Source organism: Onychomys torridus, chromosome 18 (assembly GCF_903995425.1).
Source record: "Onychomys torridus chromosome 18, mOncTor1.1, whole genome shotgun sequence".
NCBI lineage: Eukaryota > Metazoa > Chordata > Mammalia > Rodentia > Cricetidae > Onychomys > Onychomys torridus.
Genome location: NC_050460.1, coordinates 52,958,768 through 52,986,330, shown reverse-complemented (window position 1 = coordinate 52,986,330; position 27,563 = coordinate 52,958,768). Strand labels below are relative to the sequence as shown.

The window sequence follows — 27,563 nt, the reverse complement described above, 5'->3', positions numbered from 1 at the left end:
TTAGCTCATTGGTGAAGTGCTCACCTGACACTCATACATCCTTGGCGTGGTGGCTCACGCCTGTTATCCTAGCACTTAAGAGGTAGAGATGGGTAGGATCAGTTCAAGGGTCATCCTCACAATACTGAGTTGGAGGCCACCCTGGGCTATACAAGACCCAATCTTAAAAACAAACACAGATATAGCGTCAGGTGAGTTTATAGAGACCAGTGCGTAGCGATATGCTCACCCATGCAATTAGGGCTCTGCATATTTTAATCACCACAGCTCAGCTGTGAGGGATGCTCGGTCACCCTTCTCCTCAGAGATGACCCTCATCACTAAACACTGGAGAGTAATAGCTTCCTTCTTCTCCCCCATGCCACCGGAAATGTTGATGCCTCCAAAAAGGTTCAGAAAAAACAATTGCTTGTAGTTCTTTAAATCTTCTGTGGGTATCATTTCAGTGTGGGATTCTCATGACATCATTGTAAATTGGTCCAACTGTTTGCGTAGTAAATATTCACATTATAAGATTACATGCGGGCTGCAGAGATGGCTCAGAGGTTAAGAGCACCAATTGCTCTTCCAGAGGTCTCGAGTTCAATTCCCAGCAACCACATGGTGGCTCACAACCATCTGTAATGAGATCTGGCGCCCCTTTCTGTATACATAATGAATGAATGAATGAATGAATGAATGAATGAATGAATGAATGAATGAATGAATAAGTAAATAAATAAGATTACATGCAAGACAACAGAAGAAGGGTAATAGTCCTAAAGAAAACATGAGAAGCCAGGTATCTCTTACTATTTGTGGATGAACAGTTTGCCTCAAGAGGAGAGGAAACGGTATTCTTTCTCAAGGAAGCCACAGTGGGGATTTTCCTGCCCCTAAGCCTCTGTAGTGGTTAAACTCAGTTTTTGCCCCGGTGTGTACTCTTCTTCTTTCTTTAACATAACAAAGGTGCAAGAAGATGAAAATAGTTTATTGTAGCCAAAAAGTCCTGAGGAAATAAGTAGCGTGGACCTAGATGAGACTATTGACCCCTGTTTAGGGGGGCCAGACGCATGGAAACCAAGGGAGGTGGATTGCCTCCAGGAAGCCAGGAGCATCTCTGCCCCTTCAGCTCCCTGAAACACAGGCAGACACATTTGGGCCTGTGTTTTCGTTGGGTGTTGCTAATCAAAAACAAAAAGCAAACAAACAAACACACAAAACAAACGATATAAGGAAGTTAACAGTTGCCTAGCGATGTGTTGGTCCTAACCCCGCCCACCGTTTAAATACTGGAAGAAATGATACTTTGTTGAAAACAGGTATTAGGTGACTTGTCCCTTCCCTCACCCCTTAAAGTCCTGGAGTGACACTGGGTTGCACATATGCCCAGATTTGTATTTTGGTGCTTTGGAGAGGTTCTCAGGCCATCCATCAAAGAACATATGTGTGACCTTGCTTACGGTGTTTTAGGCTGCCTTGGTCTACGTGACCCCAGAGAAGCTGAGATCACGTACATTTAGTTTGCTTCTGGTTAAGCTTTACACAGACAGCCCAAGGGCCTTCCATGTGCCCCTTGGGGTAGAGGGGCAGCAATGTATGGTGTAGAAGCACAGAGTTCCACTGTCTGGCCTCTTCCTGGGTATTTTGCCAACTGCTCTCTCTTCTGGTTCCCCGTATATTGCTTATCTTAAGGGACACCATGTTGCTTATTCCAAAGCAATAAGCAACAATAGAAGAATAAGCAATAAGAACAAAATCTTCTTCAAAGGAGGGAGCTGGGCCTCATCCTTCACATTGAACTTGCTCAGATAACCCTCTTGCCTGCGGGCCTAGGGGTGGCTACTTTCCCCTGGTGCCAGAGTTTGGAAATAAAATAGTTGGGTGGTACAGGGGACTGTGTGTGTGTGAGTACCAAGTCATGATGTCTAATGTATTTCTTAATGTACATGGCCGAAAGGAAAGGTTTGAAAATTACTTATTAATGTGACCCAGGGGCAACTCTCCCCAAAGCCCTGCCCTTGGGTGTGCTCTCCCTTATTAACCTGAGCTTAAATCTTTGTTAAAATCTTCGCTTAATAAATTCCAACTCCACTTCATTAAAAAAAAAAAAAAAAAAGTGCCCACCAGTCATCCTTACACAAGATAAAACTTCTGCCCTTGGACTCATTTCCAGTTAATACAAAGTGTCAGCACCCATTGTTTTCTGCCTCAAGTAGCAACAGAGTATACAGTTAGTGGTGTCCAGCCACAGTATTCAAGATTAGCGCCTTGATTATTTTTATTATTGTTAATTTGAGACAGACTCTGTATAGCTGGCCTTGAACCCATAATCCTTCTGCCTCAGCCTCCTGAACGTTGGGATCATAGGTGTGCAACACCATGCCCATTTTAAGATTTTTTTTTTCCAAACACAAACAATTATTAAGCACCTATTCTTTGCCAGGTATTAAGAAGGGAACTCTAGGAGCTGGAGAGAGAGATGGCTCAGTGTGTTTGTTCTTATTTCAGAGGACCAGGGTTTGGTTCCCAGCACCCACACCCTCTCGTGAGGCTTACAACTGCCTGTGACTCAAGCTGGGGGTGTCATCCCCTCTTCTCTCTGCAGGCAACTACACACAGAGAGAAACATGCATAAAAATAAAATGATAAATTTTTAAAAAAAGAATCAAGCTCTGAAAAGCACTATTTACTAACAAGTACTTTGGTAGGTATGTTCATGTTTCATGTACATTTTAAAAATAGATTTTTCTCTCATTTTCTGTTTCTTACCCCCAAGCACCATCTTTCTTGGTTTCTATGAACTAAACGGTAAGTTTAATAATGTAGCACTCACACAGCAGCATGGGGGCTGGAGAGATGGCTCAGTGGTCAAGAGCACTGCCTGCTCTTCCTAGAGATACTGGTTTGATTCCCATACCCACATAATGGCTCACAACCGTCTATGACTCCAGTTCCAGGGAATCTGATGCCCTCTTCTAGCCTCCACAGGCTCGAGGCATGCTGTCATGCAGTCAGGCAAAACACGCACGCATACAAAATAATACAATAACAATCATTTCAAAATCAACCTATAAAATAAGCAGACAAGACTAAAGGGGGGGGCGGGGTGAGGAGGCAATATGTAGCATATTGCCATGTGTTTTGTGAAGGTGTGGGCTGTCATTTCCTGTCATGTTTTTCTTGGTTCTGGGAGTGCTTTGAACACAGACTCCTGCAAGCCTACAAAGCAGTGTTATTTCAAACCTTTTGTGATAGACAAAGCTCTTGAGGGAGAGGAAAAGAATTCCCTTGTATTTGCTTGCTCTTGGCTGTTGTTTTTCTTGAAGCACGTAACCTCACTTCAGCACAGGGGCCTCGTGGAGAGCAAGGCACTCCAGGTATCACAGTCCCGGAGTGAGTGGATCGGGGGAGAGATGAGTGCTAGCATGGAGGTCAGACAGTCCAAACCTTTGTTCTAGCTTTATCTTGTGACCTTGGCTAAGACAACCACTCATTATTTTCACCATCTAGAAACTCATGAGTGAATATGGTCATCAATGGGCCTCTGTGTGTGTGTCCATTATACAGATGTGTGTTTGTGCGTGTGTGGGCCTAATATCAATCTCTAATTCTCCGCTCCGCTCCGCACCCTCCGTGGTAAGGGGTTGAACCCAAATGCTGCATAGAGCGCTCTACCAGTAAGCAATATCCAGAGCCTCCCGCTTTATTTTTAAGCAAACTTCAGTGTTATTTGCAGTCCGTTTTGTTCAGCAGCCCTCTAAACTTGTCACCAAGGCAAAAACCGAGCTGTGTGCTCTGCAGCCGTAAGAGATAAATTCTGTTGACTTTGGGATATAAAAACTTTGCAGTATTGGCACCCGAATGTGTTCTATAATGTTTGTAAGTCCTCTGATTATAAATCACTTATTTGTGATGCAAATCAGACGTGTCTCTATGATGGGCTAATAATGTACCCTGCTTTTCTAATTCTATTTGGCTTCCGTCTCTTTGACAGACCTCTTTGTCTTTCAGGGTTATTTCTTCCAGGTTTTTAGAGAGCTGTCTCAGAGTTGCCCCATCTGTAGTGTTTTAGGGATCCTGAGTCGTGCATTTCTAGAACACCTTCTGATACAAGGTATACTAAATGAATAAGGAGATCCACAGGAAAGTAGACATAACCAGTAATAAGGGTAAGGCAAAAACTGTAACTATAAATAGATAGACACAGAGAAATGCCACAAGGGAAGAACAATGTATTTATGCAGGAAGGGAGTCAAACCTGGGGAGGGCAAATTCGTTTGGAGGAGATCAGGAGCTCTTCAGTGGGAAAGATGGGCTGAGACATAGATCTGGAGGAACGTGAAATGATTTGAAAGACACGGAGAAGCCCTATTTGTACAGAAAGCTCCAGAACTGGAGACACTGAAAACCTCATGACTAATTTGGAGCAGATAACCATGCCTTTCGGTAGCATTGGTGGGGTAAGGCGTGGGATCTTGGTTAAATGGAGGACCCGGAAGGGCCGTGCTGAGAACCATATACTCCATACAGAGCCTGCCTGGCGAAGCCATGAAACATCTGTGTCTCCTAGTCTGGGGCTGGCCGTGCATCCTTGCCCTCAAAGGATGCAATGTTGTTCCTTATGTATGAGTGTTACTCTGACGAATGTCCTGAACAAAGATGGGCAGGGTATTCTGGGAATAGAGTCGGGACCCACTGAGGGTGAGAGAAAACTTCTAATTAAATGATGCTTAAGGCAAGACCTGAAGAAAGAAGTGAGGTTGGTGCCAGGAGTCGTGGCGCACACCTGTAATTCTAGTGCTTGGGAGGCATAGACGTGTGGATCTCTGTGAGTTCGAGGCCCACCTGGTCTATAGAGCGAGTTCCAGGACAGCCAAGGCTACACAAAGAAACCTTGTCTCAAACACACACACACACACACACACACACACACACACACACACACACGAGAATGGTAAAATGAACAGGAAAGGGAGGGAGGGAGAGAGAGAGGAGGGTAGGGAGAATATGAATGTGTGTATGGGTTGAGAGGGGACGTGATTAAGAACCTTCCTCTTAGGAAGATTGAACAATGCAGGCAAGATAATATTTTGAAAACCTGAGAGTCACTTTAGTAGGGCAAAATCTGTCTTTCCTTCTTCCCTCCCTTCCTTTCTTTTTTTCTTTCTCTCCTTCAAGGCTGGGCCTGGCCGGGCGGTGGCAGCGCACGCCTTTAATCCCAGCACTCGGGAGGCAGAGCCAGGCAGATCTCTGTGAGTTCGGGGCCAGCCTGGGCTACCAAGTGAGTTCCAGGAAAAGGCGCAAAGCTACACAGAGAAACCCTGTCTCGAAAAACCAACCAACCAAACAAACAAAAAAGACTGGGCCTAGCTATGTAGTCTAGGTTTGCCTTAAAGTTACTATGTAGTCCAGGCTGGCTTTGAACTCATGATTCTCAGTGTCCTGAGGTCTGAGAACGACAGGCATATACCACCATCCCAGCTGTAAACCTTACTTTATGTTGAATGGAAAATACTGCAAAGGCCTGACGTGGTGCCCTGTGGACATGTTGGTATCACCGGTGTGTTAGGTGGAAAACCCAAATAGCTGTTCAGGTGTTCTCAACGAGGGGGTCCAAGCCAGGGTGATGGCAGGGAACGCTGAAGGGAGCAGGTAAGAAAGCTGATGGGCTCTCTGCAGCTCTTCTGACCCACTCATTCCTGCCCCCACCAGCCCCACCCCCTTGCTTGGCCCTTAGAGATTGTCTGGCTGGGAGTCTCTTCAGGCTCCTCCACTTGCTGTCCAGTGTGCTCCTGGATGCTTTAGCGAGGTCTCTGCTCTGACTACATCAGACACTGTCACGCGGTGGCCCTCCATTGGTTTGTATGAAGTTGCCTTCTAGAACCCTTTTGGGGAGGGATGAGGACCGAGGAGAATCAGAACACTGTGGGGTACTTATTAATGAGAGGGTATAGGAAGCTAGGGTGGTCAGGATGGGAAGGAGTCAGATGCCCAAAGCTAGAGTTTAGGTCACTGGCACGAATAACTTTAAGACTTCCTAAAGTAGATTCATACATACCATGGATTTGTCTAAAGTATATTTGACTTAACGTAATTCCTCTGGTGGAAATATATATGCATTTGTATGTGTACATGGAAGTAACTGAGTAAGGCTGGGGAGCTGGCTCAGTGGGTAAAACACTTTGCCACCCAAGTGTGAGCACCTCTGAGTTCGAATTCCCAAAAGCCACATAAAGCCAGATACGGTAGCACGCATGTGAAATCCTATAATCCTAGCACTCCTATGCTGAGACGGGTTCAGAGGCAGGAGATTCCTGGGAAGCTCCCAAGTCAGCTAGCCTGGTGTACACAGAGAGCCTGTTTCAAACAAGGTGGGAGGTGAGGACCAGCCTGAGGTTACGCTCTGACCTCTGCATGCCCTCCATGGTACACACATGCCTGCACTCACACACATGAATGTGCACACACACTTACATGAGCACAGACACACACACACACACACACACACACACACACACACACACACACACTCAATTAAAAAAATTAAAATAAAACCAAAGGGCTCTTTGAAATTAGACACAAGATAGCAGTTGGGGAATGCAGCCATTGTGCCTGCTCAGAAGTCTGGGAAAGCGGATGCTGAGATGAGCGTTAGGTAAAAATGCTCCCAACTCTTACCTTTACATTGTATTCTAAATTGGTCCCTGCTTCCTGACGCACATCAATGGGACAAAGGCACTGGGGTCATGGCTGCCTTCACTCCCCTGTCCCCCTATATTGTCTCTTGGGAAAGCCACCTTGGGCTGGGACAATGACTTAGCAGGTGAAGTGCCTGCTCTACATAATGGGGGGACCTACGAGTACCCATCTAAGAACCTGAATGTGCTTGGAATCCCCATGCTGGGGAGGCAAGAGGGTTCACTGGGTTCACTGGCCAGCTTACCTAATCTACATTGCAAGTTCCAGGCCTGTGAGAGACCCTGTCTTATAAAAACCCCGGGGCCCCGGCGGTGCTAGTGCACACCTTTAATCCCAGCACTGGAAAGGCAGAGGCAGGTGGATCTCTGTGAGTTCGAGGCCAGCCTGATCTACAGAGGGAGTTCCTGGTCAGCCAGGGCTGTTACACAGGGAAAGCCTGTCTCAAAAAAAAAACCAACAAACAAGAAATAACAGGGCCTCTGAAATGGCTCAGTGGGTAAAAGCCCTTGCTGTACAAGTCTGACAGCCTAGGTTCGATCCCTGGAACCCATGGGAAAAAGCCAGATGTGGCGGCACACATCTGTAGTCCTAGCACTCCTATGGCAAGATGGGAGGGAGAATTCAGAATCACCTAGGAGCTCCCACATCTGGTGTAACCACCCCATCAAACACAATAGGGACTTGTCTCCGTGAAGAGAACCGGCTCCCAAGAGTTGGCCTCTTCACCTCGATGTGTGCATAGTGGTATGCTCACACTCATGCTCACACATACACATGCACCACACAGATAAACGTGTGCACGCACACTAATAGTTTTTTAAAAAAAAAAAAAAAACAAACCTGAAAAATAAGGTGAAGGACTCTTGAGGAGGTTAACCTAAGGCTCCCACGTGGACTTGAGTCCACATATACTTACACTCACAGAGACCCACTAAAAGTAGCCTTTGACAGCCACACCTGATGGGTGAAGCAGCCAGGCCCAGCTGGTGGAAGTGAGCTCGCCTCCTCTCGCTTCATTAATTGAATGTCAGCATTTTGAAATCTCCCAAGGGAGAAACCGTGTGGTATGAAGTCAAGATGTTCTTTAACTCAGATGCAGAGAGGTCCTGTGTGGGAGATACTGTGGGCTGGCACCTCTCTCTTGAAAGCGCTCCAGTCTGCTGGGTGAGGAGGTCAGCCTGGACTATAAACCCACCACATGTGTATTCACAGGCAAACCAAATGTAGCTCATCTGCCCCTTTCAAGGTAACAGCTAAGCAGGAAAAGAGACAACGAAGTTCTGTAAGAGTCACTGGCTGGGTTGGGGTTTTGAGGGAGAGATGTTTTTTGTCCTGCTAATTAATTGCTGGTGAAGCCAGGGGCTTTGAAATAATGCTTTTCCGGGCTTGGCACTGAATCATTTAAACTTGAGGCCATAAGTCAACCCCCACCCCCACCCTCTGCACAGGCTGTGCGCCTCCCTCTGCACACACCCATGCCGGTGCATATTATCTCATATGCAAATTCAGACCGTCTGCCTGTTACAGCTTAGAAAACCCACAAAAGCCTTCTCGGTATGCTCCGAGTCAGTTCTCCACAAGAATTTACTGTGCAGAGTCATATTAAACCTTAGGGTAAATAAGCCCGAGCTGGTTCACTGGTCCCCCTCTGCTGATGCTAAGGGACTGCTGCTCTTCTGGGATCCAGGAGATGGACACAGCCTCCTTGCCACTCCCAGCTTTATTTCCTTGTATTTGTTTACTTTCTTTGAATTAGGCGGGCCTCATCTACTTTTAGATGTTAAGTCCCTGGAGGCAGGGGCTATGTCCTGCTTGGTTTTTGTGGAGAACACTTAGCATATTGTGGGGGTATTACAAACATACCATCTGTGCCCATTTAAATTCAGTTGAGGCCTCCCAATGCTTCTCTTTGTGTCTTGCTGATTATAGAACTCTGCACTGGAATAGACATGCCTAGCCACAGAAGGCTCTAGAGATCCCTTAAGTACACGTTTTTGCAGGCTTGCAAGATTGTTTTTGATTTTTAAATGGTTCTAGTCAAGTTATAAGGACGTTGGCCTGTAACCTATTAATAGCTTGCATTTTGAAATTTAGATACCCCTACTACACGCCCATCACAAGAACTTAGAGAATCACTTCTTTGGCAGAGACCGTTTTCCTCTGGGGAGTGTTTTTCTTCCGTGTTGATGGTAATTATTCATCGCTCAGTCTATATTCAGATATAGGGTTTGGCTTCTTTTAAGCGTTACCTCAGATATGAAGAAACCCAATCAAATCAATAATCCCACTTTCGGATTTCGGGAATGACATTGAAACACACGTCTGTCTACAAGGTATGCTCGAATTCACCCAGTGAGCTTGCCATGACGTGTTCAACAGCCATACTTCACACAATGTGAACTCTATACATCCTTGCCTATGCCTATACTTTTAAGATTCTGTTATTCACTGAGGGAAGTCTCATTTAACAAGTCACAAAGTTGGGCCACAGAAAGGGTGGAGTGGGTTAAGAGCGCTTGCTGTTCTTTCAGAGGACCCAAGTTTGGTTCCCAGGACTCATAATCACCTGGAACTTCAGCTCCAGTGGATCCAAAACTCTTCTCTGGTCTCCTCAAGCATCTGTACTCACCTACACACACACACACACACACATCGTAAACTTTTGGTGAACTATAAAATACACGGCCGGGGCATACAGAAAGGTGATGGGTTTTTACAAAAGAAGAAAGCTGTGACACTGGCACTCAGGAAATGCATCCCAAGAGCCCCAGATGCGTCTCTCCCTAGCTCCACCCTGTGCTCAGGTGAGCTGTTGGTTTTTTTTAATTACTCTTAGAAGTAAAACCTGCAGTGTGTCCCCTTTTGCCTCTGGGGCCTCCTGTGTGCTGTTTCTGACCTTTATCTGAACTGTTTCTTGGAGCTCAGGTTTCTTTGCTCTGGCTGCCTCCATCTACAGCAAGTTCTGCCATCATTGGTGGACTTTCAGGTTGTCCTTGGGTGGGCGCTGTCGCAAACGAGACCCCTAAGATGAGTCTCTGTGTCCCTGTTTGTGTCGGGTGTGTATTTGCCAGGGGGACCGCTGTGACACACACTGTGTTTAGTTGGCGCTCATCCCGGACAGTTTTCTGCGCACAGAAATTAAGGGTTCCAGGGGCTTCACGTTCCCCAGCGTTGATACTTTCATCTTTATCTTCTTAGCCATTGCAGTGAGCATGCTGGAGTAGGGTTTGATTTTGATTGGCTTGTCCTTGGTGATCTGGGCCCATTTTGTGTGTGTGTGTGTGTGCATGTTGCATGCATCTGTTTGTATGCAGATGTGCACACAAGGAGGCCAGAGGCCAACAACCCAGTCTCTCTACTTTATTTTATTCATTTTTCATTGTTTCTTATCTATCTATCTATCTATCTATCTATCTATCTATCTATCTATCTATTTTGATGCAGAGTCTCACTAAGTAGAGCTTGGCTGGCCTGGAACTCACAGATCTGCCCGCTTTGCCTCCCAAGTGCTGGAATTAAAGGCATGCACCACCACCACCTGGCTTCCCTTTGAACTTTTTTTTTGTTTTGTTTTTTGTTTTCTGAGGTAGGGTTTCTCTGTAGCTTTGGAGCCTGTCCTGGACCAGCTCTGTAGACCAGGCTGGCCTCGAACTCACAGAGATCCGCCTGCCGCTGCCTCCCGAGTGCTGGGATTACAGGCTTGCGCCACCACCGCCCGTCCCTTGAACTTTTATAATTAGCCCAAGGGTTAAACTGATCAGGGAATATATCCTTTTAAGATCTCCATGCACACCACAGACCACACAGCCTGTCTGGGCACTGCTGACTCTGAGCAGTGCCAGTGGTCAGGGTCCCATGTACTCTGAGATGAGGTTAGCCTGACACAAACCCTCACTCCAATGGGAAGAGCCACTGGCAGCAGTGACCTGAAAATAGGTCAACAGCCTCCCAAAGAATCAGGAGGGAATAGAATTCTGAGGTTTTCTAAACAAGAAAAAAAAAAAAAAAAAAACAAAAAACCAGAACATTCTAATGGGCATTCCTTCTGGGCATAGAGACTTTTCTAGAATGCATCTTACATACCATATTACTAGAAATCCCAGTGAAGTAATATTCAATGGTTGTTAGTCTCTTGGTATATCTTCAGGTACCATGATGTTTGTTTGTTTGTTTGTTTGTTTGTTTGTTTTCTTCTTTGTTCATATATCTTCACTTGCAAGTGTTCATTGGGAAGAGTCATTGGTCTGGTTCGAGGCCTCTGGTTTCTACTACACTCTCAATGCAGAGCCATCATTGGACTCCTCTTGGTTATCTGCTGTTGCTGCATGTTGTGGAGATTCTGCAGCTTTGGGTCTGCAGGACTGAGGTACCATGGTGTTTAATGATACATTATTACAAAGGGCATTCCAGGTTAAGTGGCCTGTACAATTCTCAGGTGACCACTAAAGTTTTTGCTTCATGTAACCTACATACCTGTCAAAGGGATTAAGTGGCTTTTGTTTGCCAAATCTATTCATTCCCCATTTCTTCAGAAATTTGACCGACATGTGATTCAAATACTAGCAGACATGTATGTGTCAAAAGCACCCTGCCAGGTGTTGTACAGGAACGCAGGGATGGAAGGCATGAAGGTCTCAGTTTCAAAACAAAAACATTCCAAGTTGGGCGAAGTGCACACATTGGTAACCTCAGCACTGGGGAGGTGGAGGCAGGAGGATGGCAATTTTGAGACTAACTTGTTTACATAATGAAACCCTCTCTTGAAATAACAAGTGAAAATGAAAAGCAAAAAACATTCTAGCAAAAGAGGAAAGGGAGGGGAAATTAGCATTTATTAAGCATCTATTACAGGTGCCCAATACTAAACTTTGTGCCTTTTCTCGAACTCAGTAGAGTTCAAGGTCACCGGTAATGTGCCCACATTACCCACTGGGCACTTGAGACTCAGGGGTGTTAATTACTTAGGGCTTCATAGCTGCTAGCGAAGGTCAACAGCAAGGCTCAACATAGCCAAATTTGACTCTAAAACTTTTATTTCTAGAAATGGTCTTTGAGGCTACAGAGCTGGCACAGTGGTTAAGAGCACTTGCGGCTTTTGCAAAGACCCCAGCTTAGTTTCCAGCTCCCACATGGCAGCTCACAACCTTCTGTTATTCCTTTCCAGGGAATCTCATGCTGTCTTCTGGCCTCTCTGGACACTTGCGCTCATGTGCTCATGTGCATATGTGCACATACCCCATTCAGACACAGGCTCGTGTGCACACAAGTGCACACACACACACACCCCCAACCCCCCCCCACACACACACTAAATCTTCAAAAATAATGACCTTTGAGAGCTTAACTCAGTGGTTGCCCAGGTTACAACCAGAGGTGGGTTCAACACCCACAACATTCATTAATTAGTAGGAAATAATTGTAATATTCCAGAAAGATTTCAGCATGATCTAGAAAGTGGATGCATATTGTCCCCCTGATGTCCACAGCTTATGTTACCATGGTATAGTTGCTAGCCTGAGGAAAATGGCTTACACAGAACACTCAGCACCCTGGTTCTCCCACTCGGTCCTTCCCTTGCGCCAGGACTCAGCTAGGCTCTCACTGCATTGGCTTGCCCAGTCTTTCGTGTATCCACCTTGAAGTCCATGACAGTCACTCAGTCTTTCCTGGTCTTACCAGAAGTGGTTCATGGAAAGAGAAAATGCTTGAAATATATGGAGAGGTTTAAAACAAAGAAAGAAAAACAGTGCCATTCCACCTCTTTTAGATTGTACAAAAACCTGACTGAGGCAGGAGGATTTATGTTCATGGCCAACTGGGGCTCCGTAAGTTCCGGGCCAGCACGGGCCATGTAGTGACACACTCTCTCTGTCTCTCTCAAACAGAAAGATGACACAGTAGAAGTAGCAAGGATATTTTAGGGAAATACATTGCCCGTAGCTCCATGTGTGTGTTTTCAATCATTTGTTTTATGTGTGTGTGTAGTATATAAATCTGGAGACTGTAACAGCCGAGACTGATAGTGTACTCTCTTTAAATGCATCCTTCATTGTCAGCTTGTGGGATCCATGTTGTTCTTTTCAATGGCTGTCAGGATTTCATAGTGTGTGGTTTGTAAGCCATCCCTTTCTTTACTGGTGGACCAATGGGTTACAGTCGGTGTTTTATACTTAGACAAGATGCTATGCCAAACATCCTCTGTGTGTGTGTGTGTGTGTGTGTGTGTGTGTGTGTGTGTGTGTGCGCGCGCCTGCCTGCATGGTGACTTGTATGAGATAAGTGACTGAGCCAAGGACCAAATGCATTTTCCACTGTCATAGTCATTACCAAATTGCCCTCCCCAAAGTTGTCTTTCAACACACACCCCTCCCACACAGAGCCGCCTGCTCACTCCCAGTTGAGCTGTGAATGGGAGTATTCTAATCTGCTAACAATGGTTTTGTTTGGGTCATGGTCTGGCGGGTGTTTCATCCCTTGCGCATTTTGTTGGCCTACTTTGAGTCACAGCTTTGCTCTTATGTGCCCGTGTAGATGCCATCATGAGTCTAAAAAGAATGGTCTGAAGTACTTCCAGCTCTTTTGGTTCAACATGGCTATGAAGGGGTCTGCCTAAAGCCTGAGGGTTCCATAAAACACGAGAAGACTACCTGTGGTGTGTCTGAGATTCAAGGTAGAATTTACAGTGTGGTTGGCTCCTTTGAGAACCCTGTATTCTTGAGCAAATTGTATAATTATAGCATCAACTCTTCGAGAACAGAAGATTAGAACAAGTGGAGAGACAGCTTAACCCTAGTGTGTTATCATTATTGTTTTAGAATTATCTAGTTCATCCTTATTATTCTGGCTGTGATGGGGGTGTGTGTGCTGTACACACATGCTAAATCTGGAGGTCAGGGGACAGCTTGCGTGACTCAATTCTTTCCTTCTACCATGTGGTTCCTCAGGATCAAACTTGGATCATCAGGCGTGTGGCTTCATGTGCCTGTACCTTGCTGGCCCTAGCATCAATAAATTATTTTTATGTTATATTTTTTAACACTCCAAACATAAATCTTTAATCACACTGTTAGGGTATCTGTGACAATTAATTTTAGAGCAGATGCAAAGTTCGTATGTCAAAATTAGATATTTTCGATTGACCTACTAAAATAATTGTAAAAGTAAAAATACCAAAAACACATGGATGAGACAATAAAATTAACACTGATCACTCAGTGTCCAGCATTGCAGGATATGCAAGTAGATTGAAAAGAAACAAGTGAGTGTGAAGTGTTTTACTGTACTATTGAAGTCCGTATTTTATTTTTCATATTAATATAAAAGTATGCCCCAGTTGATAAATGCAAGGGAAGTGAATTTGATGAAAAGTTTAGATGAAAATCAGCTCTTAGTATACAAATATAACACAGTAATGTCATTGCTGCACTTGAGAGAGCCGCAGGGGCTGGAGAAATGGCTCAGAGGTTAAGAGCACTGGCTGCTTTTCCAGAGGTCCTGAGTTCAATTCCTAGCAACTACATGGTGACTCACAACCATGTATAGTGAGTTCTGATGCCTCTTCTGGCACAAAGTCAATAGAGCACTCATATACATAAAATAAAAAGGGCCTTAATTTAAAAGAGAGAGAGCGAGCCGCAAAAGGTAAAGGAGGTTCAGATTATTATAATGGAACCGTCTGATTGGTGCTAAATGATTAGTGTACAGTGATTGAGTAGTCAAGTAATTTAGGTGATTGAACTTCATTTATTTCACTAAATTATTTTTACTATCGAATATATGATATGATAGAAGTAGGTATGTAATAATGTCAGTTAAAGCAGAGAAAGTACCACTCAGATTGTAAGGGAGTTTGGAAAGAGCGGATGGCTGAGTGACCCTTGACCTCTTGTGTCCCCTCAAAACTACCTTGACTGCTGAGCTGACTCTGACAAGTCAGCTGTATATTCCTAGCTTTATTTTTTCACTTCATTAGTTCATCTCAGAATTCCCCGAGTCTCCTCGTTTCTCTGTTTTGCATTTAAGATCTGCATTTTTGCAGCTGAGGGAGGAATGTATGTCCTGCAGCCTTCCTGTCCGTTGGTCATTCTGCCTGAACTGAGGCTGTGCTTCCATATTCCCTGACAGCCTAGCAGGGTGGAGTTAAGGCTGTTTAGTGTTCTGTGGGCTCTCTGGCTTATAGTGGGTGAGCTTTCCATAGTCACTTTAGGAACCTGCCCTTTGCAGAGTTTGCTTGTTAGGTTTGTTTCTTTATTCCTCTCCTCCATCACCCACCCTCCTCTAAAGAGGGAGTGGAATTAAAAAAATAATAATAATAATGAGAAAATATCGTTTTAAAGGTACCTTAAAGAGATTTGAAGAACAGCTTGACATTTGAGATTTGAATATGGTTCAAGGCTGTTGCAGCTAAAATATGGTTTTGGCTCGTCCTGTTAATAAACAAAATTAATTAGTGAGCATTTGTGTCCATGTCTGATTTATTTGTATGCACATTATCATGATGCAAGTGTGTACATACAGATCATGAATAGTTTTTAAGCCATAGTTGGAGACTGCATTTTTCTCATTAACTAGTTAAAGTGAATGCAAACAAGTACTATTTACATTAATGTTTAGAGCTGAGCATGTTGGCTCATGCTTTTAATCCTAGCATTTATGAGGCAGAAGCAGGCTTATCTCTGTGAGTTCAAAGCCAGTCTAGGCTTCATAATGAGTTCCAGTGTAGGCAGGGTTACATAGTGAGACCTTATCTTAAAAAAGAAGAAGGAGTAGGAGGAGGAGAAGGTTTGGATACATTCGTGTTGTTTAGAAGACTCCAGAAGTAATTTTTAAGGCATTTCCCAAAACACAAATTAGAAAACACGATCAGAAGGCAGTCCTCTGTAATGGGGTTATAACCGGGAACAGCTCCTCTCCCACCCACTCACGCTATTTAAACTGTCATCTTTTGCTACCAGAGAACTGGCAGGTACTACTTCCATATTGTCTCAACATTTATTGGGGTGTTTGCTATGGGCTGGGGAGACCCTGCTGCACGTTTGACCTGTAGCATGTCCCATGGTTGCCATGGAAACTGTAGATGAACCAGTAATGCCACACTGTATTTTAAAGACACCTGGAAAAGCAAAAGTTGTTTCCCATGGTCGCCAGGTGAGGGGCGGCGGTGCCCAGGCTGAAATGTCAAGGCCTTGTTTTTAAATATGGGGGTGGGGGTGGAGCTGGGGAGTTGGGGGGCGTGGAGGCAAAGACTGGAGTCTCTCTCACTGTATGTGAAGCAACAGAGGAGCTGACTGAGTTAGTTCTTTCTTGTTTATAAGGGAAAAAGAAAAAAAACAGAACAGAAATGAAGATAGCAAGAAGCCCTGAAGGGACCTGGGCTTGAAAGAAAGCCTCTGGGCTTGCACTGGGCTCCTGGCCATGCATCAGGTCACGTCCTGTCCTTGTCTTTATGAGACACCAAATTGATGGTGTGACTGCTTTGCCACCGTCATGAGCTGCCATCTTTCAGGTTTTAGTATTTCTCAAGTGTAGGCACCTGAAAAACTGGAGTTACAGGCAGTTGTGAGCTGCCATGTGGGTGCTGGGAATTGAACTCAGGACCTCGGAAAGAGCAGCCAGTGCTCTTAACCACTGAGCCACCTCTCCAGCCCGAGTCCACTACTTCTTAAAACCCATCTCTGTGCACTTTGTATAACACTGTGTCCTGTGTGTGTATGTGGGGGGTGGGGGGTTCAGTTTCCTGTCTGGCTTCCACATGCCTTGCCAGGCTCACCTTGTATCATTCTACCCACTCAGTGCCAGCTCCCGTTCATCCCTTATGGTTCAGCTTCACCGACTTCCTCAGGAATAGACCGTCTTTGATCTTCCAAACTAAAGTGGGTTCTTCAGAGATGATCTTTTCTTTGTGTAAGGGTAAGGATGGCGCCCAGGGCTTTCACATGCTGCTGCCCCCAAGCTATATCCCCAGTCTGTATGGTCTTTGATATTGTTTTTCATCTGTAAGATTCATCTTTGGTTACAAGCGTGCATGTACACATGCACACATAAGTGCGGGCGCCTGTGGAGGCCAGAAGAGGGCATTGGGTCCCCTGGAGCTGGAGTTACAGGTGTTGTAGGCTGTTCTGTGAGTGCCGGTAAGTGAACTCAAGTCCTCTGCAAAAGTAATGCCTGCCCTCAGCTACCGAGCCATCTCTCCAGTGGGCTCCCGGCGTTTAATACTGAAGTCCTTCCTACCTTTCTCATTTGGGAAAGTTCAGTTCTTTCCCAACCAAGGCTAAGGAGGTTAAGTGTCTTCTTCAAAGCGGTAGAGCCACTTACGTTTGGGATTCTGGGTCAGGGCTGGCCAACCTGAAAGCTTTGTTTGCCATTGACCTTTCTTTCCTTCAAAACCCTAAGGATAGAGAAGGGCCCATAAATCAATACTGTAGGTTTCAGAACATGGCCTGGCTTCCTTCCTACTCTGTACATATGTTGTGTATGTGCGCGAGTTCGAATACACATGCCTGTGTAGGCATTTGGAGGCCAGATATTGATTGGTGTCACGTGTCTCCCTCAATTCCTTTCCATGTTACTTTTTTGTTTTGTTTTGTTTTGTTTTGTTTTTCGAGACAGGGTTTCTCTGTGTAGTTTTGGTGTCTGTCCTGGATCTCCCTCTGTAGACAAGGCTGGCCTTGAACTCACAGAGATATGCCTGGCTCTGCCTCCCGAGTACTAGAATTAAAGGTGTGCACCACCACCGCCACCAGCCCCATGTTATTCTTGAGGCAGAGTCTCTCACTGAACTTGGAACTTACCAGTTCAGCCAGGCTGGCTGACCAATAAACCCAAGGATCCTCCGGTCTCTCTCCAGTGCTGGGACTATGGATGTGCATCATTGCACTTGACTTTTTACATGCATGCTGGGGACTGAACTCAAGTCCCAATACTTGTGCAGCAAGTACTTTATGGACAGGTCATTGGATCCTTCAAGTCATTCCTTAAGTACCTATTTTCCCAAGCCCTCACTCCCCCCTCATGAGATTGTCACTTCCTGGAAGTCGGACCTTGTTTTTAGGGGCCTGGAAATGAAACCTGGGGAGCTCATGGCATGAGTGGCAGTGCCAGCCAGGACCTGCTTTGCTAGTATCATCTGCGTAGCAATGACGTATATGATCTTGCATAAGGAGATGCTAATAAAGTGCTTTTGTGTTGGGAATCTTAAAGGAACACACCGTTTTATTCTTCTTCGTCTTTTCAGAGGCTGGAGCTATCTCATAAAGGATCTCAGTGGCAAAGTCCATTGTGAACAGAATCAACTTGAAATCATTTAAAGAGACGTCACTAGTCTGCGTCTTTCTGGGTTCTTAGTGCCTTGTTTCCTTGGAAAGGGAAGGATTAACTGCAGGTATTTTCTGCTTTCCTTCAGGAATTAAGTGATTTACAGCGTGATCCACCTGCTCACTGCTCAGCGGGACCTGTGGGAGATGACTGTAAGTTCACTCTATTGCTAGGTTGTGCTACCATCGAAAGGATGGCTTTTGAGCAGCTATAAGTGACTACCATCCCTCTGTGTTTCAGTGTTCCACTGGCAAGCAACCATCATGGGGCCCGTAAGTACAACTCACACGTGTGGACTAACACCACCCCCACCCCTGTGGCCGCTCTTCACTCTTGCCTTTTAACCTGTGAGCAGATGTTTATGACTCAGGTTGACTATTCTCATCCTCTGAATCACTCATGAAACAAAAACATGATTGAGGGTTTGCAGTGATTTTTTTTTTTTTTTCTAAAGCAGGGCTGGCAAATACCTGCTGGGTCACAGCGATATTTTCCTGTGTATGTACCAACCCCATTACACAGCGAGGTCATGCTCTCTGTGCAGACAGTCTGTGTTGGCCTTATTAATTTTTTTTTTAATGCAGCGTCAACTGTTTTTAAAGGAAGTGGAGCCTTCCTCACCCATCCACAGCTCTGATAGGTTTGAAATAAGTCTGACCCGGGAATGGAATAGCTACATCTGGCAGGTGTCCGTTCGCAGTAGGCCTCATCATGGCTCTTGACTGCTGAAGAAGTGGACTGCTGTGGGTAGTCTCTGTCACCTTTTGAGTTTGCTGCACTGCCCTAAACTGGCCCCTCCCTTGTCACCGATATTTCTTTCTACACTCGAGAAGCATCAAGGGCTTGACACGGGCTTATCTTTCTATGAACAAGATGCTAATTGTGAAAGATCAGACACTCCGTTCCAGTCTGCTTTCTGGATGAGAACCCGCTAGCAATATCGTTCCTGAATGCCATACATACTTCCCCTCGGGTGCTCTATCTACTCAGGAGTGGATTTTTAAATCATTTGCCCTCATATCCAAACTGGAAAAAAAAATGCTGAATTTCAAAAAAAAAAGTCTCTGAGGAATTATCCTAAATGACTCAATTATTCTATTAAGTTGTTATGTTAGGGGGGAAATGCACCATATTTACCTAACAGCTTTCAATAAGAAGCTAGTTCCTTCTGATTGTTGCTGGTTATCTGCTACGAACCTTCTCGTCATCTAGAGGTGTGCCTCGCCATCAGACCCCGGGCCTCCATGGTATTTCTCAGGTGAATCATGGGCAGTAAGCAATTGTGATGTTGTTTTGCACGCCTCTCTTATTTTAGGAGCATAAACACACTCCACCCACCACCCTCTGTAATATCACCACTTGACTGTCCACGCAGACCATGCTTATCTTCGTAATTTGTTAACCTTTTTTACATTTCCTAAACTAGAATTAAGCAACATAGTAAGAATAATTACATAATACAATGCTTAAGCAGGGAAAGAAGGACAGAGTTGCTTTTATTACCCATGATGCATCCCAGTAAATATGAAGGAATTAAAATAGAATTGGGGGTATATTTTGCTACTATTTTTTTCCTTTTAATCTTTCGTGTGTGTGTGTGTGTGTGTGTGTGTGTGTGTGTGTGTGTGTGTGTGTGTGTGTATTTCTCTTATGGCCACTTAGGAGGTGGTAAAGTTGATGCTTAATTCTGTATATCATGAATAATGAATTCACCCAGCTGGGTTTGGGAGTTTTATCATCTACTATAAAGTACTAGCAAATGAAACTTGGGGGTAAGTTGTGTGATGGTGCCACCTAACCCTCTTACTAACTTATCCCCTTTTGGTCATACTTAAGTGGACATTGGCACTTAAAATTTGGAAATTTAAAAAAAGGTAAATATTAGTCATAACCTTTAAAAAGTACTAGTGACTGCTCTAGAAGATTATCTTTCCTCACAGCAGTCCTCATGTCTACACTGGTACCCATAAGCGATGTGTTTGGTTAAATCATACTGCTGTTCATGTCTGCTTCTCTTTAAACTTGGTGGGCGCCTTGGAAAACTTCCTTCCTGGAAAGGAGCCTGCTGTCCAGGTAAATTACCTAAATGTACGCTGCTAGGATCATGTTTTTGACAAGCTGATATTCGACGGCATTGTTGAGAAGATATGGCCATCTCTTTCACGCTGTTAACACCCGGGGGAATCATTCAGACTCGTGTACGTGTTGTGGCCAGACACTGATGCGCCCTGTTGTGTAATTTCAGCCTGACAGTGCATACCAAGGTGGAGTCTTCTTCCTCACTGTCCACTTTCCGACAGACTATCCCTTTAAACCACCAAAGGTATTTATTTCTGTGACTGACATGTCCCATAGAAGGGGTTTTCACTGTTTGTCTAGAGATGGTCTCATGATGTCACAGACTGTGGGTAGGTTAGCAAGGCAACCTCCTTTGTACAACCTCCAGATTAATATAAATATAAACTATAAAACACCCTTTCTTAGTCAAGTATTTTTCTTTGCCTGTTAAACCAATGGTGGCATTGGCTACAAGTTAGGCTTGTGAGCTTTTCCTCTATTATGAGATGTGTGTAGTCTGGTATGTTCTTATAGTCAAGAATCAGGCTTTTCTGTCCAGTGTCATCTTTCCAGAGAGGACTCTGTTTTCTTTCTTGAAGTATTCAGTGAACGTATATGGAGCATCCACCATGCCCCCTCACAATGGGCACCACAAAGGAAACACACCGAATGGCAGAAGGGGATGAAAACACACTCTGAGGCTTAGAGTCCAAAGAAGAAACAAGTGATGGGGGTGTGAAGGACGGAGAACGGACATCAGCTGATAGGAAAATAATTATAGCACTTTTTATTATTTTATTATTATTATTTTTATCATCAGCTTGATACAGTACAAATTCTTATCCTAATAGTGAAATGTTTCACTGAATCTTGCCCAGTGATTGAGTAAAACCAAAACTTATTATAAGCCACAGTCATCCTAGGGCCCCCCCCCCCCCCTACTACATAGCCTCCTTGGATCTGTGGGTTGCAGTCTGATTGTCCTTTAATTATAGAACGTTTAAAGCACCTGGTTGAAAATCATATGGATGACATCACAGGACAGTGGCTCTTGTCAGATTCAGAATCTCAGTGGGTTTTATGGGACAGGTGATCAGCTGACGCATCTCACTTGTGCTCCGACAGACTTGGTGACCTGTTTATAGATCCAGGTGGCCTGCTGGGAATTCTTCCGCGGGCGGGTTAAGGGGAGCTTTTGGAGGTGTGATGAAAGCCAGAGCAATTGGTCCAGGTGCCGCTCAGCCAGTCACACCAGCTATTGCAGACATCCTCATTACACCCCAGACGCTTCCCAACACCTGGAGGAGAAAAGGAGGTTAAGCTGACTTAGTCTCCTTCAAATTCCCCAGTAGCTAAGCTGCATGTAGACGTTCCCGTTGCAAAGTTGAGCACATTTTACCCTTGAGTGCATCGGTTCTGTTTGTTCATAGTTTGTGACGATCAACACCTCTTGTTCTTTTTTTTCTTTTAATGTGTAGATTGCTTTCACAACAAAAATCTACCACCCAAATATAAACAGTAATGGGAGTATTTGTCTTGACATCCTGCGGTCCCAGTGGTCGCCAGCTTTGACTGTATCGAAAGGTAATTTTATTTATCAGATTTAAAATAGGCATGGGGAGGATTGTCCAATGTCTAGGGACCAGAGTTGAAGCAAAAACCAAACATCAGCCAAAAAATATAATGCCTCAACCCTCTGCTTATTCCTGTTTTGATTTTGCTTTCTCTGGGAACTCTTTTGTCTTTTAGTAAACTCTGGAGCTGGGAGAAATGAATGGATGGGCAAATCCAAATGAAATCTGAGATTTAAAATACTGGAACTAAGGGCTGGGGAAAAGGCTCCAAGACAAAAAGTTCCTACTGCTCTTGCAAAGGACCTGAGATAGGTTTCCAGTTGGGCTGCTCACAGCCACCTGTAACTCCAGCTCCAGGGGACCTAACACCCTCTTGTGGCCACCACGGGCAACTGCACTCACATGCGCATGTGTACATACCTCCATGGACACACACACACACACATAGACACATAACTAAAACTAGAAAATAAACCTTGAAAAGTTGCTAGAGTTAGAAATTTTATGGTACGCCTATTGACGTCTGCCCTTCTGTCTTCACCAAAGAAGTTAAGAGCTGTGTCAGTAAAAAGTGTTTGGTTGTCTAAAAGGGAGAAAAACAGATCTGGGGACTCTTCCCATCCATTAAAGTGTCTGTTGACAATAAAAAGTACAACTCCAGGACGGGCTGATAAAATAAGCAGTTAGAAAGGAAAGGTCTGCTTCCTACTGCAGAGCGATGCCGCGCAGATAGCCTACGTGTCTTGCTTTAAGAATCTGTAGCATCACCATGACCGACACCTGACTCCTGCTGGCGCCCATCCTTCAGAGGTGACATCACCTTGGTCTTTGCTGCACTGTCAGCTGCACGCAGGGATCCTCAGAAACCCATTTGGTTCCATTCATTGGCCAGTGTTGGACAGGGCGGGGCCAGCAGCCCTCATCTTGTTTCTCTAGTGGAATAGAACCTGGCAGATGGAAGAAACGGCTCGGGTCTGCACACTTCTGCCCCTGAAGTGGCTACCACAGTTTCCACTTTTTATAAATTCAAGTCAGGTGTTTTCCTGGCAGGTTTCGTGAGGCATTGAACTCCCGATTCTCCTGCCTCAGTGTCCTGGGTTCTGAGATGACAGGCATGAGCCTCTGTGTCTGGTTTTATTAGATGCTAAGGATAGAAACCTGGGCCTTGTGCATGCTAGGCAAGTACTCACTACTGAGCTGTATCTCAGCCCTATATAGCTTGTTCTTTTGTTGTTTGGTTTTTTGTCTGTTTGTTTATTTGTTTGTTTGTTTTTCAAGACTGGGTTACTCTGTAGTTTTGGTACCTGTCCTGGATCTCGCTCTGTAGACCAGGCTGGCCTTGAACTCACAGAGATCCATCTGCCTCTGCCTCCTGAGTGCTTGGATTAAAGATGTGTGCTATCACCACCCAGCTCATCTTGTTCTTAAAAGGGATAGTCTTACTAGAGGCAGGGGGCACAGCTATCATTGTTTCAAGTCTTAGGTAAAGCCAAAGACCTCCAGGTCAATTATTTATAACTGTTCATTTTCCTGACCTAAAATGGCCATGTAGCATTCTTTCATAAAATTTCATCAGTGGGCTGGGCAATGGTGGCGCACACCTTCAATCCCAGCACTTGGGAGGCAGAGGCAGGCAGATCTCAGTGAGTTGGAGGCCAGCCTGGTCTACAAAGCAAGTTCCAGGACAGCCAGAACTGTTACACAGAAAAACCCTGTCTCAGGGGGAAAAAAATTTCAACAGTGATTACCATAAAGTGAATAAAGGAAAAGATTCTGTCTATAGTTATTCAGATTACTATAGTTTCTCTTGGAATGGTGTCACAAAATGGCTCTCATTTGCCACAAGCCGCTAAGTCCTTGTCATTTAAAGAAATGGCAGGCTGCCAGGTGCTCGGTGCCTATCTGCTGATGCTGTGGCTTTTTATAAAAAATAGTATTGTTAGCCTCTGGAAACTTTCCTCCAGTCTCATTACATGCAGAATAGGATCGTGACAGAATTTCCAAAGTCGGCTGCTGTGCACCTGGTGCATGCCTAGCACCCGGGGTAGACACCTCTGTCCCTATCCTCCTGGTCATTGAACATTTGCTTTGGTTTGTGATAGTGACATGGGGGTGATGCTTCCTGGCAGCCGGAGTAGGGAGATGGGGAGCTTCACACTAGTTCAAGTTCAGGAGCTAGCTCAGACCTCACACATCATTTGTTCACTTTTCTGTATTTAAAGGCCTTGGTTGACTTTTGCCGGGAGTTGAGTCTGGATGTCCGAGGGGGGCGGGAAAAAGGTACCTTGTCCTCTTGGTTTAATATCCAAGGCCTGAGCCTCATGGGGCAGGATGAGGAAAATAAATACAGTTTTCCCTTCATTCTTGTTGTCTCTTGTCCCTGTCATTTAAGAGTCTATTTTGGGTTGGGCGGTGGTGGGGCACCCCTTTAATCCCAGCACTCGGGAGGCAGATGCAGGCGGATCTCTGTGAGTTCGAGGCCAGCCTGGTCTACAGAGTGAGATCCAAGACAGGCTCCAAAACTACACAGAGAAACCCTGTCTCAGGAGAACTAAAAAAAAAAAAAAAAAAAAAAAATCTATTTTGCTCTATAGAAGAACTTAGCAGAGGAGAGTGAGTGGGGAGTGGGAGATACTTCCAAGAGGCTCCTTGGATGTACCACACACATATGAAGTGGGTGAAGGTTTTGTCTCTTCCAGTTTCAGACACTTAGGTGAGGTTTTGTTTTGTTTTTAGACAAGGTCTCACTATGTGGTCCAGGCTGGGGTCCAGTTGGTGGTTGTCCCGTCTTAGCCTCTCTAGGGCTGGGGTACGGGCATGTGCTTCTCTGCCTGGTGTAGGTTTTTTTTTTAGGTCTAGCTATTTGCATTAGTAGTTTTGACATGGTGTAGCCACAGATACTGTACAGTTTCTGTTTATCTTTTAAAATACACCAGTTAAACAGAGATTTTGTTTGTAAGTGAATATAACTAAATATGAGGTGTAAGGAATGGAAAAAGACCTTACGTTTCATGGACACACACACACACACACACACACACACACACACACAAGTTCTTGACTTGAAAGATTGTTAATAGCTGCTTTGAGTGCTGGAGAGATGGCTCAGAGGATAAGAGCACCGGCTGCTCTTCCAGAGGTCCTGAGTTCAATTCCCAGCAACCACATGGTGGCTCACAACCATCTGTAATGAGGTCTGGTGCCCTCTTCTGATGCAGGCCGAACACTGTATACATAATAAATAAATCTTAAAAAAAAAAAAAATTAGCTGCTTTGAATCCACATTGTTTTAAGTAAATGTAGATAACTTTGAATTAAAAATGTCAAAAAAAATTTCATTACTTAAAAAAAAATGGTATTTACCTACCAACTGAAGTTAATATAAAATGTAACCCCCATGTGGCTTTTATATTTTCACAGTGATGGATTTTTGTTTCTTGCTAGGGCCTCAGGCATGCTTGGCAAGCCGCCGAGCTGCTCACTTGCCTCTCCATGTTCTTCTCCTCTTTCATTTTCTTTATATTCGGTGCAGTTATTTTCAGGCGGGTAAGTTCTATAAAGCAGCCACGGCCTCACCTAATGAAATGTTTTCGGTTTTTGTTTTTTTCCTCCCAATCTAGTGTTGTTGTCCATATGCTCACTGCTCTGTGATCCTAATCCAGATGATCCCTTAGTACCTGATATTGCACAGATCTATAAATCAGACAAAGAAAAGTAAGTGTTTCCTGCTGTACACTTCCTGTTGGGTGCATTTCAGGAGAGTTTGCTGCCTGGGTGTGATAGTGAAAGTACACTTAACTCTGTGTAAGCCCCACCCTCCTCCCCCATAGACGACTTCTTCTTCTTCTTTTTTTTTAACTGTCTTTAAAACAAAAACAAAAACCTCTCTCCGGGTCAGTGTTTAGTAGTACATGTTCTCTGTCTGTGCTATGTCCTCGTCATTTCTAGCTGGCAAATTAAACATGGAAGGATTTAACCACTGGGAAGCACTGGGCATTGTTTCCCCATCTTCTCCTAGGAAGAGAAGTTATTTCTCTTGCCCACCCACAGTGACCTTCTCTTGTGGCTGCCTTATTCTCCTGGTGCCTGATATTCCCTCCCTCAGGGTTGGCATCTACAGATTTCTATTTGAAGTTGGTTTTTTGTGTCTTGGTTTTTTGTTGTTGTTTTGTTTTTTTGGGTTTTGTTTGTTTGTTTTTAGCTGAAGTATATTTTCATACAGATTGCTGAGGAATCTAGGAATTTAAAAGTCATTTGTTTTTGCTTTTATGTTGGCATGCGTCTGTGTTACCTCAACCCAGTGACAGGTGTAAGCATGGTGGTCTGCATGAGGTTTCTGAACAGAGAGAGGCTTCGGCAGGCTAAACGTGTGTGTTTTTACTCTCTCTCTTTTTATATGCCTACAGATACAACAGGCATGCAAGAGAATGGACTCAGAAATATGCAATGTAATGTTTGAAAACACTTTCACTTATACCAGAGTACTGTAAAATCTGTCTTTTTCAACATTAGCAGTGAATCCGGCGCTGTTCGCTGTCTCCTTTGTTCCATGAATCCTTTGGTTTTTTACTCATTTTAAATGTGTTTCTGAAGCAAGACAGAACAAACTTCCAAAAATACCCTTCAAACGATGCTGACAGCAGTTAGCATTTTGCGCTCATCAAGGAGGACATTTATTTTGGTTCCTGAGACACTTGGACACCTGCATCTTCTGAGCAAGATCTGTGAGACACGCCTGAGAAGCAACCAGATGATTTCTTTTTTATTTTGTTTTATTTTATTTTACTTTATTTTATTTTATTTTGCTGAAAGGAGATGTTTTTACACGAGAAACACTGTACGTATTGTCCAAGATGTCGTCACTTTTATAAATCTGAATTCAGATTTCATTCTTTGTTAGCTCACTTTATAATTTGTATTTTTTTACTGTATAGACTAAATATATTCTAGGTCAACTCATGACCTTTTTGTCCCCCCTGTGAACAGTATTGAAGCCCCCCCGACAGCTGATGATGATGAATTAACTGTGCCCCCCTCTCCTCCCCCATCTTAGGCTATTCTGTGAGTTGAATGCATCTTTCTTAAACCGGAACTGATCTTCACGCTGTCTTTCTCAGTATACCGATTAGAATGGAGAAACACTTGTTTGGGTTTATTGTATGTGACTTAACTTTATTGCAATGTGAATTAATTGCACTGCGAAGTAGGAAGGTGCCACTTTTCTTTTGTTGTTGTTGCTCTTCACATTTGAATTTTTTTTCCTGTATAGGCAATATTCTACTGACACCTTTTACAGATCTTACTGTAGCTTTTTCCATATAAATAAAATGCTTTTTCTACTATTTGTCTTGATTACTTACTGCAAAAAAACCAAAACTGCTTGATCTATTCCTCAGGATCAAAACCCTATAATTTTGCATGACAACTATTTCCAATGTGGAAAATGTGGAAATTTTTTTTCTTTTCTTTCTTTTTTTTTTTTTTTTTGCATTTAAAAGAAATTTGTTTTCACTTATTTATGTGGGGGTGAGCTCCATGGTGCACGTGAAGGTCAGAGGATGACTTGGAGTCAGTTCCCTCCCTCCACCCTGTGGTTCTTTGAAATCCAACTCAGGTCACTTTGGTCTTGGTGGCAAGCCCCTTTAACCCTTGACCATCTGCCTCCTGTCTTGGCATTTCTCGTAACCACTAATTGCATATAAACCATCGTAGAAGGTTAGTTAGCACCTCTTTACCAGGTTGTCCGCTGTAAACTGGTCTGCTTTGGTCCCTTGTTGTAGACGTGAATTTAGAAGCTGGGGTTCATCCACATCCAAGATGGAGTACTCACTTACAACTGTCCGGAAAGGAGTGTGGGTGTGTCTTCCCGACTCTACAGAAGAGCCTTGATAGCTCTGAGGAACTGCCAGGTTGACTCCGGAGAATGACTGACTGTAA

The 27,563-nt window shown here is 44.3% G+C and overlaps 1 protein-coding gene across 1 annotated transcript in view; it reads left to right on the top strand.

Moving 5' to 3' along the window:
- Ube2d1 (ubiquitin conjugating enzyme E2 D1) overlaps window positions 1-26,968 on the top strand; it is a 31,289-nt gene extending 4,321 nt beyond the window's left edge. The window contains exons 2-7 of the mRNA XM_036167857.1: window positions 18,083-18,146; window positions 18,235-18,266; window positions 20,240-20,317; window positions 21,531-21,636; window positions 25,247-25,340; window positions 26,033-26,968. Coding sequence (XP_036023750.1) covers window positions 18,083-18,146; window positions 18,235-18,266; window positions 20,240-20,317; window positions 21,531-21,636; window positions 25,247-25,340; window positions 26,033-26,078 — 420 coding nt within the window. The 3' untranslated portion in view covers window positions 26,079-26,968. The remainder of the gene's footprint in view (window positions 1-18,082; window positions 18,147-18,234; window positions 18,267-20,239; window positions 20,318-21,530; window positions 21,637-25,246; window positions 25,341-26,032) is intronic.
- The last annotated feature ends 595 nt before the right edge of the window (window positions 26,969-27,563 follow it).